This window comes from Terrapene carolina, unplaced genomic scaffold, assembly GCF_002925995.2.
Source record: "Terrapene carolina triunguis isolate 2854851 unplaced genomic scaffold, T_m_triunguis-2.0 Scaffold112, whole genome shotgun sequence".
In the NCBI taxonomy this organism is placed as follows: domain Eukaryota; kingdom Metazoa; phylum Chordata; order Testudines; family Emydidae; genus Terrapene; species Terrapene triunguis.
Window position 1 is genome coordinate 10,550,857 of NW_020664463.1, and position 16,675 is coordinate 10,567,531.

At 40.9% G+C, this 16,675-nt stretch overlaps 1 protein-coding gene across 1 annotated transcript in view; it reads right to left on the reverse strand.

The window, feature by feature from the left end:
- Positions 1-16,675, reverse strand: part of SCUBE1 (signal peptide, CUB domain and EGF like domain containing 1) — a 306,573-nt gene that overhangs the window by 246,999 nt on the left and 42,899 nt on the right. Inside the window, exon 3 of the mRNA XM_026652281.1 lies at positions 8,608-8,736. Within this exon, the coding sequence (XP_026508066.1) occupies positions 8,608-8,736 (129 nt within the window). The remainder of the gene's footprint in view (positions 1-8,607; positions 8,737-16,675) is intronic.

Consider the following 16,675-nt stretch of genomic DNA (forward strand, 5'->3'; position numbering starts at 1 on the left):
GTTGTTTAGTTTCACATTTTAAATGTTCAATGTTTTAACAGGAAAAAAAATCTATTTGAACTGTTGGGTAATATAAAGAAAAATAAACATCAGTAATAGAAGCATTCATTTGGAGTTCATGTGAGCAACATATTGCATGCAGCTGTCTGAAGAGAGAGAAGAAAAAATAAAGCTGAATCAAAAGTAAGGCACTGCTCTCTTTAACCACGCCAATGATTATGCAAGCGTAAATCAATTAGTGTTACACCTTGTCGACATTTCGCATCTGGGAGTATATGAAATGATTTCTTATATATTTGCAAGTCCCCTCCTGCTTTAGGTTCAGAGACAGATTCAGCCAACCCCATCCCCACTTTACACATTCAGCCCAAAAGTGCGGGAGAGGCATCGGGTAGGTTTTTGTTTCTAACTGAATTTAAAAAAAAATAAACTATATAGTAACATTTGATAGACATGCCTGGTCCGTTAAATATGTGTATATAGAGATTTCATTCAATTTAATAAAATTACTAGAAATTACATGTGTTGTAATGATGGTCACTCTGTAACATCCTGCTAAAAAGAAAGATCTGATGACTATATTCCGGTGTAGCTAATTGTTGCAACGATTGGTTTGTTTCTGATATTTACATGGCAAGAATTTGTAAACTTGTTAAAATAAACAAACAGTTTAAAAAAATCAAATGATCAAATGATCCTTGACAGCAAAGGGAGGGCACTGAAGTGCTGAATGTGAAAAGTGCTGAACTGCCATTTTAAAGTTTTATATATATTATCCAATTGAAATTGCAGCATATCATCATCTGGGTTGGAATCAGGCCAGTACATTGGGGCTAGCATCCCAACTTTTACAAAATGGGCCATTAGCTTCTAAATGACCACAAGAAGTTGGTTCTTGGTTTTATGCCCTGCCCCGAAATGCATTTAGAGAGAGACATGACTTCTTTTGCTCTCCTGTTTCCAACCCAGGTAATAACGTTCGGCAATGTCAATTCACTTCCTGTCCCAAAGTGTTGTGCAGTTAGACTGTGTATTGTTAAAGATGGCTGCAATGCAATAGGGGTGGAAGTAACCCCTATAAAACCAAATTGACGTCCAAAGGTTGTTATGAGATTTAATTAAAGTTTACAAAACATTCAAATGAAAGATGCCTTAGGAGTACTATTTTTAACAACAACAACAGGATCATCAAGCTCACACTGTTCACACATCAAGTTCACACTTAGGCTCAAATCCTCAAAGGTGTATCTGGTGTGGAGATCTGGAGGTCACTTAAATAGGGAACTGAGGCATACAAAAATTATTAAAATGTAGAAAATAATACTTCCTTTCCTCACCGGGATGTCATGAGTATAAATCCATTAAGTGTTTGTGAAGTGCTTGGATAGTATAGCAAGTAACACCATACAGAAGACTATAACTAAAATAAATGTATAAATTAACATATTAAAAATAAAAATTATTGTCTATATTATCTTGTGTCTTGTTTGGTGGTGGTGAACAACTGTATGACACCTACTTAAGAAGGCTTATTGCCTAGAGATGTTATAAAGAAAAAACTTCTCTATGAAATATAAACTAATCTTAACGTGTTAAGGTAAATACAATCTGGAAAACAGAAAGTGTTTTTGTAATAAAGCAACACTAACTCCTGTTAAAAAGGGAATGTTACAGATGATAGCTGGGGGTGGAGGCGGCGTCCAGAGAGCTATGAATAACGCGTTTATTGAGCTACGCAAAGGGCAAAATTGATTACTGATACAATTCTGTTTTTACATCAGGAATAAATTTGACTCATGATAATTTCCCCAAATGTGGATTCAGTTTAGTTTGATTTGTACTAAGACAGTAATTTCAATTTTTTGGGGGGGGAGGGGAAGACTGATAATGATGTATTCATAATTCTGCCTCCAGGAGAAGAACAATGCAATTTGGAGGTTTTTAAATGCAACAATCAATCCAAATAATGTTCCTCCATGTATAACCTGTACACATTGTTTTCTTTCCTTATTTTTTCATATTCAGATTAGCGATTGGGAAACAGAAGACTTGGTACAGAGAAACATCAGCTTATCTGTGAGCCACTCTGGCCAAGAAATCTTGCAAAACAAGGCTCTCTCAGCTTCCAGTTTCAAATAGACAAGGCATTCATCTCCACTTTCTATTCTGAACTGTTGAATAGCTTTGGAATGGTTAGCTGTGGATAGCAGTGAGAATTGCCCTTACCAAGGTTTTTAGTCATTTTCCTGGCTGAATCTCAGGTCTATACCCCATTCTTATCCTCCTTGAACTATGCTGCTTTTAACTATGTTTGTCACATCTTCCTGCTTGGCTATTGTAACTGTCCTCCTCCTGGTGCTTCTCCTCTCTCTGATCATTCCTACTGCATCTGAATAGGTAGGTCTTCCTTCTTCACTCTCCATGGTGGTCCCTTTGGGCTCCATCTTTGACCTCCTCCTCTCACTTTACTCCCTTTCTTTAGGTACACACATTCATTCACACAATTTCAACCATCATCTTCATGCTGGTGATTGTCAAATCTGCCTTTTTACTCCTGACTCCTCTTCCTCCATCCAGTCCTGCATCTCAGCCTGAGATCTCCTCCCATGTATCTTGTTGTCAGTTTAACATGGCCAAAACTGAACACCTGAACTTTTCTCTAAAATAGTCTCAGCTCACTGTATTCTCTATAGCACCTTTTTTCTCACTGAAGCCCAAAGCCTAGAAGTCATTTTTGACTCCACAGAAAAAAGCAGAATCCATGTTTAGTGAAGACGAAACATAGAGCTGAGTATCATCTATACAGTGGTGGCAATGCTTCAACCCAGTACATCGCACTGTCTCTCCCAGCAGCCTCAAATTCATGTGGAGCAGGATACATGACCAGACTAAGTAAGCAGTGCCCTATAGTTGAAGGTCCCTGAGGAGATAGGGAAATTGCTTATCACCACTATCTGGAATTTCTCAGATGCAAGATCTGGACTACAATAGCACCACCTCATCCACCCCCAGCAGGGCACCGTAAGTGAGTCAACAAACCTCATTGTCAGTGCCATGAAAGATTGCTGTGAGATATAAAATCAGCACAGACAGCTTCCCAGAAGACCATTACTAGGAGCTGACCATACTTTCTTCCTGCCATTCATACAACACTCCAGTGAGGTAGGTAGATAAATATTATTAACCCAATTTTATAGATTGGAAACCACAGAGCAAAACAGTGACAGAGCCAGGATTAGACTGAAAAGCAAGAAAATCAATCTCTCTCTTCCCTGCTAGATTCAAGTCATTCTCCATTTATCATCCTGGCTGCTACTCAGAACTCACAGACATTATGGTAGAAAGTAACAACAAATTCTAAAGTCTCCACAACAGCAGCAGCATAGAAATACAACCCTCCCCACACCCATTTTGCACCTTAGTCTGAAATGGAAGAAGCCTTACAGCACCAGTGCTTTAGCCACCTCACCCCATGCTTAAATCTTTGAAATCAGGGCAAGAGCTCATGCAAAGATAGCGGTGTCTAGGCACCAGTGTGATGGTATATAACTGCTTTATCCACAGAGCTACCAGCAGAGTGATCCATTAGACAATTCAATTCCCCAAAGAAATCAGCAACTCTTCTAATCAAAATATAGCAATAAATTAAGTGCTAAATTCTACCCATACAGGCCCATCATCTTTCAGAATATGATTCTAGCATTTAAGTTCACACTTAAGTCGATCCCTTCAGCAAAACACAATCTGGTGGTTAACTGTAAGTCCCACTGCTGATAATGGGCATTAAGAACATGTCTAGTTGCTTTGCTGAACTGGGCCTGAGATCATATTCTGAATAAGAAATTTTTAAGGGATAAATCCCACCCGCTGAAGCTCATGCCAACATCTCCTATAGATGTTACTGGAGCACTCTGCATATCAAAAAACAGAATTTAATCTTAAAATTTATATTTACTATGGATGATTTATATCTACTATGGCTATTAGGCATCAATTGAAAGGATGGTCAATTATTTCAGGGCCTTGGCTAGCGGAAAAAGAGCAACTGAAAGTGACACTATGGCTAAAACTAGGAAGGACATGAAATAAAATTAATTTATCAATAAATCAATGGGAGAAAATAAAACTGAAAATAACATCTGGACAAGTGAGCTAATTGCTTTTAAGAAATAAGAGCAGTACTTCATATATGGAAGCAGAAAGCATATTTCATTACTGGTTTCAAATTAAGAATAAAGAAAGCTTATTGCAAGAGCCTAAACATTAGTCTTGTATCTACTGAATAGAATTTAGAATAATAATATTCAAAGAGAACTACTGCTATTTCAAGTGATTGCAATACTAAAAGCAGTTATTTTTAGCAAGACAAGGATCTCATCATAGTTTGAATTCCCCATGGTGTCATTCACATTATATTTGAGAAATTCCTCAATAAAAGTGTCAAATAGAAAGCGAGTTGAACTCCCCAGAGGACAGATTTGGATATTTTCCAGTATAAATTTGTAGCCAAGAAATCTCATCCAAAAAAAACGTTCACTTCATTAGAAAGAAAGAGAAAATGTTTAAATACGAGCACAGGAGAAAACACTTAACCCATCAACCTCATCTTGTCTAATTAATTGAGAAAACTCCATCTTTGGCTGCATCTGAAGAAGATTGTAATCATTTTTCTACACTGACTATATTACAAAGACATGCAGTGGAGGCTTAGAAAGGAATGTGAACCTTGACAAGTAGGGATGGTTCAAAATTTTGCAGGGTCCTGTATGAAGCAAGAGACGTGGGGGTTATGATGTAGCTTTCTTCTCAACTGTGACTGGATTATATCCTCTGGTCAGTGGAGTTCTAGACAAGTCAAGTGTAATCCCAAGAGTGCTACATAGTCACATGTGTAGTTTAGGGAATCACTATCAATAAGTCTCTCATTAAAAATTGTAGAGCAAATGAACTACAATAGGGTGACCTCTGCCTTGTATCCAAGCATACAACTTCTAGTGATGTCAATGAAACTCTTATGGAAGGGTCCTATTGAATTAAATACAGAAAGAAGAGGCCATGTTTAAACCAACCTCTGGAATGTTATAGTAGCAATATAACTCTATTAAATTCCATAGGATGGTTTACTAATTCTGTAGAACTGAAATCATTGCATGTTGAATTCTATAGAATTTAGAATCCTGTTTAGTTTCTATAGAGCCTTATTTATTTCATCCTGATCAAGTACTATATGGCTTTTCCAGAAAAGACATGGAGATATGTATAAAAGACACGATATAGTCCCAAACTGGTTATCCTTTGGCTTTGAGATTTGCTGGAGCTATCACTTGTACATAAAGCTGAAAAAATATCAGCAAAACAGTTAATTAACTGATGAGAAACTATTTTGTACCATTTTAATAAAACATTACTGGTTTTTCCTGTTAACCACAAAAACAAGAGGTGGTTTTTGAAAGGAAGGGATGTATGTGTGGAGGAAAAGGGACACACACAGCAACTCTTATTTATTCCAGGGTTGAATTTCTCCATTAGAAAAGAAAGGAAAAATCTCTTTTCTTTGGCAGCAAATAGCCAAAGTTTGCCCTGGCCAAAATTTCCAAAAAGTGATGGAAATCTCAGTTTCACTTGTGCAAATGCAGTTTGTTGTAGCTCACTTTGTCTGGGATTTAAGTGCTCATGAACTCAGCTACTAATATTAAGACAGCCAACAATGTCACTCAATGGTTAAAGGCATGCATACTCATCTCAGCTTACGGGAAGTTATGCATACACCTACCCTGTATATAAAAAGACAAGAATGTTCCCCTTTTGATGACTGATGTCCAGTTTCTAAGAGACACAGGCACTCCCCAGAAAGTGTCATTCATGACTAGGTTAAAGTATGATTGTGCGGAATGGCAAGGGTCTTGCACTGCCACTGTCTGGACTGAAGACTTCCATCTTGAGGGCTCACTATTGGGCACATTTCAACATCTGTATATTGGTTTAAAATTTTAAAAGGGGGAAAGGGGAGACTGTTTCCCTAATTTCCTTTTCATTGTGAGAATATAAAATCAGTTATTTTATTGCCACATGCCAGCAATCATCCACCATCCCAACTTTTCAATATGCATTCCAAGGAACATATCCTCTCCTAGCTATGTGGCCCCAAAAGGATGAAGACTTAATCTTAGTCCAGTGTCCTAAATATCTATCCTGAGGAGCCCACATAGTATTATTCCCTCTCCTCCTTAGTTCACTGAATCTCCTCTGTGCAGTCAGCTTTGCAGAGGCTTTTGAATGGGATGAAGAGTGCCAATTCACAAAGTGGAGCATGATCTGGGGGATAGCCACTGAACATGACAAATCTTCAGGAGACTCTTGGTAAATCTTAGGTCAATACTTGAAGAATATGTTGGGAAGGACCATGCCCTCTTGTAGGAGGTGTGAAGCTACTCTAGGAAACTCCATGAGTTTCAGTATAGTGTTCTATATTATTGTGGGTCATGCCCTCCAAAACATGTGGCTGACCTAAAGTCAATGGAGAAAATTTGAGCATCTGCCCAGTCAGCAGAGTTCCATTCTGTGCTCTGAAGACCCTCCAGATGGGGGTTTTGGCTTAGGCAAGGGAGAGTCATGATGCTGGAGACCTGCAGGAAAACCCCACAGATCTAATGAATGTGTGTTTATCAGTTCATGCCCCTTGTCTTCTGTTTGTTAGCACACCACACCCAGCCCCCACCATCGAGAAGATCACACCAAAATTGAGCTGAAAATAAAACTGGTCGAATACAGCAAAATAAACAAAACAAAACAAGAAGCAATAACCACACACACATTTCCACACACATTAATTTGAATGCCAACTGACTGTGCTATTTGAACATGGTTTGCGCCCTGTTTTATTAGATATTCATGAACATTAGTATGAATAGTTTTTTTTAAAAAATGACTGTTCTTAATAGACGAAACACCCATGTTCTCATATAATTATTAATTTGACCATCTCTATTTGAAACACATTAATCCAGGAGGATGATCTTGCCCAGAAAGCTTTAACCTAAATTTACTGACAGACTTTTAGAATACTGTGTGGAATGGAGGGAAAGTCTAGAGCTATATTTATACATTAGTCTGTTCAGAGCCTTTTAAATTTCTGTTTGTTTTTGTGACAGACAAAATTTGGAAGCTCAGGTCAAAAAGCCGTTAATAGGCTGGATGTACAACCCATCTGAACAAACATCACTCCAGCATGAAAATGAACAATGGGGGAAATATATGAGCTGCAAGATTAAGGAACACCTGCTCAAAAATTCTAGTTGTTCCACTGCCTCACTAAGTGCAGATTGACATTACTGGACAATATTATTTGTTATTCATTATCTGATCTCCCAATTTTCACTATGTAAACAGGGTTTTCAGCTTTAACCAGACTAAAATGTCAGCTGTGCCAGGCAGTACCTACTACCTACCATATGATTTTACACATACTACCCCACAGTGATGTTTGTGGTATGTGCCAAAACACTGGTCACTGGAATTTGTGCCTGGGATTTTTGAGCAACTCAGTCTATTGCGGATTGTACATGTATGTGCACATGTACTTGTACATGCACAGCTGAATGGAAGGCAGGAAGCATGGACACTAGCATTCAGCACAAAGACCTATCATGGAGGTAGGGATGGGGGACTTGCAGTAGCAGTTATAAATGGATGTAATGGCACTAAATGTAATATGTACACATCTTTAATTTACAGAATGTGGGAATATACATCTTCATTCCCAAACATGTTTAAAAATCAGAAATGGGTATGAACCAAAATCTTGGATCCAAACACCCCTGAACCTTGGGTGTTTGAAATCCAGATGTGAATCTGCATGCACATCTGGCAGCTTGTGCCCATCTCTGACTTAAACACTGGTAACATAGTTATAATTGTACCATTGCACTGTTCTACTCCCCAGGAATCCTATACTCTCACCAGACTTGTAGCTTTGACAGTCAAGAACTGGATTAGTCCCTGGCCAAGTGTCTACCAGTAATAGTATTGCTTAACTATTATTAATTCTTCTAGTCCCCTAGGAGTTTCATTTTTTTTAAAATCACATGAAAAGCCAGTCATGTGGTCCTGCTAATGTACACCAGTTACTGATACCTTGCTACTGCATTGAAAACAATGAGCCAGACTTTAAAACATATGACAATGGGTTGCCTAGTGCTGGAATGGTAGGAGTTGGAGGCAATAGAGAGAGAGAGAGAGTACTCTAAAAAAAGGGAGGGAAATGAAGACAGGTAACTTTTCTGAAGAAAAAAATAACATTCAGCGTAAGTGTGGCAGTGGCTTTTTGATATATATTAGGGATGGACAAATTAGATTTGAATGGATTGAGGGCTAGGAGAAGCAAAGCTTGTCATTCTCAGGCTCAGTGAACATATTAAGGGCCTAATCCAAAGGCCATTGGACTCACTGGAAAGATTCCAGTCTATTTCAGTGGGGTTTGGATTAGGTCTTAACTGATAATATATGCCTGACTACAGAATTCAGAGAGAAAATATGGCTTGCTAACCACAACTTAATAGGTAAAATGCACAAACTGAGTCACTCATCTTCACCACATTAATTACTTACCAAGACAGTTGTGACCGTCATGGGCCAACATGAATCCATCATAGCACGTGCACCTGTAGTTGCCTGGAATGTTGATGCACTCATGGACACAACCCCCATTGTAGAAATCATTTTCACACTCGTCAATGTCTAAAACACAGGGTGGGGAAAAGCAATTTTCATTAAAAGATTTTACCAAGAATTCTGTTTATCCTGGATTATGGGTGTCAGCATACAGAAATATTCCCCCTGCTAAATTTGTAACATTGAATAAACATATATGAATATTATATCATACATTTATATTACAACTTTTACCCAACAAAGATCTCAGAGTGCATTATGGAATGTATATGTAAGCAGGGCCGGCTCTAGGTTTTTTGCCGCCCCAAGCAAAAAAAATTTTGGCTGCCCCCCACCCGAGCCCTGGGCTCCCTCCCGCTCCTTGCTGACCCAGTCCTGGGCTCTCCCCCCCAACCTGCACCCTCCTGCTGTCCCAGCCCTGGGTCACTGGTATCTCGCTCCCAGGGCGGGTCATTCAGCAGGAATTTTGGATGTGCACAGAACACAGACAGGATTGGTTCCCATATGGTTACAGAACTGCAGTAAAGTGGAACAATTTTCAGCTTGTGTGATTGGAGGATGTCTGGATGCATGTTATAAGACTGTCCTACATAAATGAGGAAAAGTTGAGGTGCCTTTATTATTCTTTTGTTCCACTCTTTCTTTCTATAGGGAATTTGCCAATGCAATATCACTGTCTTCCTTTTAAACAAATAAAACTGAAAAAAAAAAAAAAGAAAGGTGTTGAAAATAGCAATTCCAGTCCTAAAAATCACTGGAAAGCATTGCTTGCTCAATTTTATCCTACTTTTTCTACAGCAAGTTACAGTGGATCAGTATATTTGATTTGGGAGAAATGAAGTAACAGCTGCCCAAATTGAGCTTGAGCACTTCTGAATTTTGAGGGTGTTCAAATCTGGAAGGCAGGTGCTAGATTCCCTTTCTGAATATTAGCTATATCTGGAAAGGAAAAGTCAATTTCTGCTTCCATGGCTCAGAAGTGGAAATCCTCCTACGTGCCTGGTACTGTATCTAAAGCTGCCCAGGTCCTCTAGCAGAGCCTCCCCTCCCTTACTTTTCATTTTAAATTCTAGTGGGATCCACGTACCTCCCTTGCTAGGCTTCAGATAGAGAGGTGCACTGTCCCTTTAGTCCACCCAATTCCTTCTTTGGGGGCTGCAAGGTGAGGTCACACCAGTAGCCCTAATCCAGTCTGGGGAAGTTTTCTGAAGGGGATATCTGGGGCAAAGCCTTCTACTCCTTGGGCTGGGCACACTTGTCCCCCACTCACAGTGCCACCCCGTTCTAGCAGCCAGCTCTCCATTCACAGCAAGCTGCAGCATGGCTCAGCTACCTCACTCCCTCCCCCTCCCTTTCCTGTTGATAGCTGCCAAGGGATTGCTGGGAAATGTAGTTCTTTCCCTGCTCCAGGGCTGGCTCTATAGGCAGGGAGCTAGGCAAGGAACTACAGCTCCCAGGGTCCCATGGGTTCTCCGCTTCTGCAGCGTTGCGAGAGGGGAGGAAGTGAGTTAAAAAAAAAAAAAAGGATGGCCAGAATGCCGCCCCCTGCAAATGTGCTGCCCCAAGCACCTGCTTGTTTTGCTGGTGCCTAGAGCCGGCCCTGTATGTAAGTGATGAGCTAGGACTGAATTTCAGCCACCTTGTGGGTACAACGTAGCAGCCATTCTGTTTCATGAGAACACTTTTTAGGAGGGGCTTGAGGAATAACTATATTCCCCTCAGAAATTGAAACAGAACGGGGATGAATTTAGGTGGGCAATCTGGAATTTGTCCAGCAAGGATACTTTATGAATCATTCATAAATATTACACTACCTCACAGTACTATTTTATGGCATTGATTCAATATTAAGGGCCCCGTCTACCAAAACTGGGGTTGAGATTCCACGTGAACTGAAACCACCATTTTGAAGTGCTCTGTTATTTTCAATGTATAGTGAGAAGTGAGGATGGTCCTGGGGTAAAATCACTGTACTGGGACTCAGAGGATGGGGGTTCCATTTCTGACTCTGCCACAGACTTCCTGCATGACCTTGGGCAAGTTATTTAATCTCTGCGCCTCAGTTCCCCTTCTCTAAATTGGGTGTAATAGTACTTCCTTTCCCCCATCCTTTGTCTGTCTTGTATATTTTGAGTCTAAGCTATTTGGATAGCATCTTTCTGTTACTGTATGAGTGTACGCTGCTTAGGTCCATAGGGCCCTACTTCAGTTAGAGATTCTAGATGTTATTTATTTGTATTACATTAATAATAAAGCTAATGTGGTTCCATGGACAGCTAGACTAGAAAAATTAACAGAGAGAACAGATCTTTTTTGCCTTCTTCTCTCAAGGAGTTCACGTGACACTATTCAATTCTAGCAACAGGTTAGAGGACTATTCCACTTCCATGTACAAAAAACTATATAAAATTAGTACTGGAGCCATAAATTCTACCCATTTTGCAGGTAGGGAGTCTTTTTCAGGGACTCACTGTTATTCAGTGGAATTCACCATGCTGGATGACAGAAATTTATATCTCCAGAACTGTAAGTAAAACACCAAGGGAGAAAGACCGATGAATTTAAATCATTTTCTGAAAACTTGAACAAAGGTGACAAAGTACAGAGATCGGGCTCATTTTGGTCTCTGACTGTGCTTTGAGAAATGCCAACAGATCAGCAATGAGAGTGATAATCATTATAACCACTCCATCCTGTGTCCCCAAATAGCTCGTTGATGCACTTGGAATAAACAGTGCCCAGGAAGTTTATTCATAAACACAAGTCCTAAGCAACTGCAGTGCCCAAGTAGGGTATTAAATGTGATTAGGTAGAGCAATGATGCTTTAGTGAGTAGAATATACCAGGAATTTGAACTAGGAGCATGGCCAGTTATATTAAACCTGTATATTTTTCATTTTATTCAAATTGCTCCCTGTGTATAGTTTCATTTACCTTCTCTTATTCCACCTATAAGGCCAATATTTGGCTTTTTTCTGTGATAACTATAGAGTTAGTCCAGTCTGTTGATTCTCGAATTTCAGCCACCCTTAGCTTGTCAGGCTTTGATAACATTGTGACCCCTTTCCAGATGAACCCAACCACACAAAGCGAAACAAGTGAAACAGAGATATGTTTTAATACAGTGGTTCTCAACCTTTCCAGACTACTGTACCCCTTTCAGGAGTCTGATTTGTCTTGCGTAAGCCAAGTTTCACCTCACTTAAAAAATACTTGCTTACAAAATCAGACATAAAAATACAAAAGTGTCATAGCACACTATTATTGAAAAATTGCTTACTTTCTCATTTTTACAATTTATTCCAATCGATTTATTTTATAATTATATGGTACTTACTTTTCAGTGTGATACTTGAGCCTGTTTTTCATTTGTGAGGCTTATCTGAAGCCCAAGCCCCACTACCTGGGGCTGAAGCATGTAACTTAGCTTCGTGAGGCCCCCTGTGGCGTGAGGCCCCAGGCAATTGCCCTGCTTGCCATCCCCTAATGCCGACTCCGCACTTGTGAACCCCCTAAACCTGTCCCACAACCTTCCTGGAGGTCGCAACTCCCAGGTTGAGAAACACTGATATAGATGAGTTAAGTATCCCCTGGAAGACCTCTCCATATCCCAAGGGGTAAGCATACCCCCTGGTTAAGAACTTCAATCCATCCATAAGTTGTTGAGCTAGATGCAGGAATTACTGGATGACCTACATAGCCTCTTTTATACAGGAGATCAGACTAAATGATCATAAATGGACCTTCTGGGCTTAAAATCTATGGATCTATGAATAAGCATTTTGCTTGGTTTTATATCAAGACAAAAAAATCACTCACTGGCACCTGAAGGGAGATTTGAGGGATTGCACAAAAAAATGGATCCAAGCTATCTCAAGAAGCTGGAGAACTCAGGGAAACTTTTCAAGAAAATTTGCACTTTGAATGAACCACACAAGTTTTGCGTGGGTTTGGATTTCTTAACAAAAAGATTTGTGCAGCTCATTTTTGAATTCATATACAGTATGTCCCTATGACAGAGGCATTGATAGGTTTTGTGTTGCAAGTAAAATGCTAGCCACATTAGAGAGCAAAACCAGTAACACTGCTTCAGTGCAAAGACATCACCATATTAAGGGCCTGTATTGTAGGTTTAGCGATAAGTATATTGCTAGTGACCAGTGAGGTTGCATAGGAGATAATTGAATAAAAATGGCTGGCTGATGTGAATCTGTGGGCTCCTCTTCTAGAATCTCCATTACATTAGTGTTTATTCTGAAGTAACACCGTTGATTTCAGTGGAATTATACCAGCATAACTGAGATCAGAAGCTGGCCCAACATTTTCATATTGTAGCTGTTACTTTCCAACCATTGACCCTACAAGACACCACCTCAGGGAAGCACAAAGCTACTGAGTTCCAAAGTCTGATTACCCAAAACCTACATGAGAACCTCTTTGGTCAAAGAAGTCAGGCTGGAAATCTCATTTGAATAGACTTGCTCGATTTCCATTGCTTCCTCATTTTGGCCAGAGTGGAAATACCAGGAGAAAAAAGGCTTTTCTTTTTGTTTTTCCAGTTCCAGCCGTGGTTAAAGCCATGAAGCACAGAGACACACAAAAATGGAAACAAAACCAAAGGCAAAAATCCCAAAGTGATGGGAAATTTTCTGAATCTCAGTGAAGGCACTAAGGACTACATTGTCATTGCACTGAACTTCATTCTAGCTAGCTAGCCAGCTATAAGCAAGCGGCTTTCCCACCATGCTTTTTACACAGTTCACACTCTGGAGCTGATCCAAATGCTCCCACTTCCCCCACATCCCCACTGGAATCTGCCCTTATCATTAACTTAAATAAGGGTTCAGGGAAGATCTGTCCACAATGCTAACTTGCACTTGCTCTAAAAATATAAAATTCTAATAAAGGAGAAACTATTCATTACAACATTCATGTTTGTAATCTACTGATTTTTGGTATTGTCAAAACAGTAGTGAACTGAAATCAATATTTAGTAAAAAGAAATTAAGAAACCAGACTAAAAAGATATCTGAAGTTGTTGAGCAAACTATGGGTATTTTAGGAGCTGTGACTTTATCCTAAAAGTACAAGAGCCCGTTTTGCCCCTTATGCTGAAATACCACCTCTAAAATAATTTTGATATCCACCTGCTACAGTTCAAAAACTTGAAGTGTATCTTAGGTATTTGGGAAAGTTCCAGAATTCTGTACATCACTGTATACATTGTGTTAATGTATCAAAATGGGCAAATATGAATTACTAACCTCTGATGAAATGGAAGCTATTCTTAAAATTTTGTGTTAGCAAGGTTGACTATAATTCAACTCAGAGATGGAATCTGTAGCTTTGACTACGCTAGGGAAATATTTAGAAAGTTTCCCGTTGTTGCTAACACCAGTTCAGCTACACAGAGACTCAACTGTTGAGAGCCCCAACATAGACAAAAGACAGCATCAATTGGATTTGCTCTGTTACCAGGTTTAACTTGACATGGTATTAAATATGGTACCATCCACAGTAGCCTAGCATAACACTTTCAAAAGTACCTAAGGGTATGTCTACACTGCAATATAAACCCAGGCTCAGACTCAGGCTTGAGTCCAACCCTCCTTTCCGTCTATACACAAATCTCTCCGACTCGTGCTTGGACCCAAGGTCCCAGCACCCTGTGAGAGTGGAGGTTCAAGCTTGAGTCAAGACGGGACCCTGGGCTTAAGCCCTAGTGTTTTACAGTGTAGATGCAGCACCCCCACACTCATGTCTTGGACATTCACCAAAAGTATCCCACAACCCCATGGGCCAACTTCCTTTGTCCTCTCTATCCCAAGAATTGCCAAATGACTCCAGGGAAATGGAAGCAACCTCCCTTGTTGTAGTGCAGCAGCTCATTGAATCAGCAATTAACCCTTCCCTTTTATTCTGACCACTGAGCTGCAAACACACCTTTGGAGAACATTGTGTGTTTGCAATGGACACTGATCAGAAGTAGTCCTTTGAAAAGTGCGCTGCTTCATGGTCACAGGAGTACAGCCAGATTTTGTTTAATCTCTGGTGTGAGGCCAGAATTAAAACAGTGGATTTTAGTAAGAGTATTAGGAATGACCATGCATACCAGTGAAGAGTCTTACAGAGCTGGAAATTTACTGGACCCAGTGATCAGTTGAGGGAGTGGATTAAGTGGCTCAAGACCAAATACTGGAAAACCAGGGACCAGAACCACATCTCGGGCAACTTGCTGATATTGTGCCCATTTTATGAGGAGTTTGACTTGGTCCTGGGTACTGCCCCAAGCATAGAGCCAAAAGCAGCGCACAATGACTTGGTCAGCCAGGATGGTGACCCATTTCCCCCAGAATCCAGCATGGGGACTGATGGGAGCCAGCAGCAGGCACCGAGAGTGCCCACTGAAGTGGAGAGCTTTGCCGCAGAAACAGCTGTAGGACATCCTGGGCCATACTTGGAGGAGCTTTTTGATGCCCTATCCTTGCACCGAGGAACAGCCTGCCGCGGAACTAGCAACAGAGATGGAAGGGACAGAAGCCGCCCTGGAGCCTGGTAGGCTTCTGGCTCCATTTTAACATTTCTGTGCTTCCACAATGGGCTATCTGAGACAATAACCCTCTGTGCCTTGTCCTGTTCCAGGCCCCTCAACCTCTACTGGCTGCAGCTCCTCCCCAGCTCACCCACACGGCAGCAGAAGCCTGGACCAATGTTCCTTCTCAGGCCGTTCAAAGGGGAAGCATTGCCATGGGGAACTTATAGTTGAAGTTCTGGAGAGGGCAAACAAGCAAGTCCAGTACCAAAGATAGGGGGACTTATGGGTAGAGGAAAGGCATGGTGAGAGGCAAGGCTCGGGCTGGCTGCTTGAGGACAGGGATTCAGCAGGGGAGCAGGCACTTGCTTCACAGTTCTTGGAACAGGAACGGCAGCTAAGGGAAGAGGACAGAGGGCAGCAGAAAGAACTGTCAGGGTGGCTGCTACCACCAATGACTGCAAACGTACTAACTCCTGCTGCACCTGCACCATGCCCTGAGTACCCTCCGCAGTATCCTGTGATGCAGTTCAGAAACAGCTTGGACAACTCCATGGTCAGGTGGCCCATGCAATCAGGGCCTATGAGTGGCTGGGCAGGGCCACTGTGCCCCATGCATTCTTCCATTTTGACCCCCTCCACTGTGGATGCCTCCACCCCTTCCCCCAGTGCCAATTGCACAGCAAACATGAAAGGAAGGGAAAAGAGAACGGGATCAGGGGACATGCAACACTAGGGGGTTTCTGTCTTGTACATGGTTTCACTGTTTGCTCTCGTTCATGTGCTTTTTTTAAGGGTTTGTTGTTACTGGTGTGTTGGTGTGGTACTGGCAGCTGGCCTGCCTGGCAATGGGTGAATATCGTACTTTTCTAATACACGTTTATACATAAAGCATTTTATCAAGAAAGTTTATTGCTACCACTGCATCACATCATACAATGTGCATATTTAACATAATAAAGGTAAACATATGATCAGGGACAACTGGTAATTAGTATGCAAAACACCATTCCTCAATACAGTTAGCTACATTAATCCATTCTTTTATCACTTCCTTATATCAATCCATACTGTCACTCAACCACCCCTCCCGCATTTGATAAGTGGTCAGGTCTTTCATAAGTACATTGCACATCAATCAACTCCCCCCTCAAGCAGTCAACCCCTCCTCCCCCACAATCACATTCATAAAGGTACTATTCTCCCTCTTCCATTGGGTCATGCTAGTCCATAGTGTGGGAACACAAAGCATCCCTGACTTCTGTTGCCCAGTTGCATCCAGCTCCAGCTGCGGTAGGTGCACTTTCTGGTTAAGTGTACCAGTTCAGCAGTCCCTCACTATCATAGGTCCATTCACGGGAAATGGCTCACCTTTGGCTTCACAAAGACTGTGAAGAGCACAGCAAGCCCTAGTAATGTGCACAGCATTGATGACACTGGAATCCAAATGGGTTTGTAGACCTCTCCCATGCA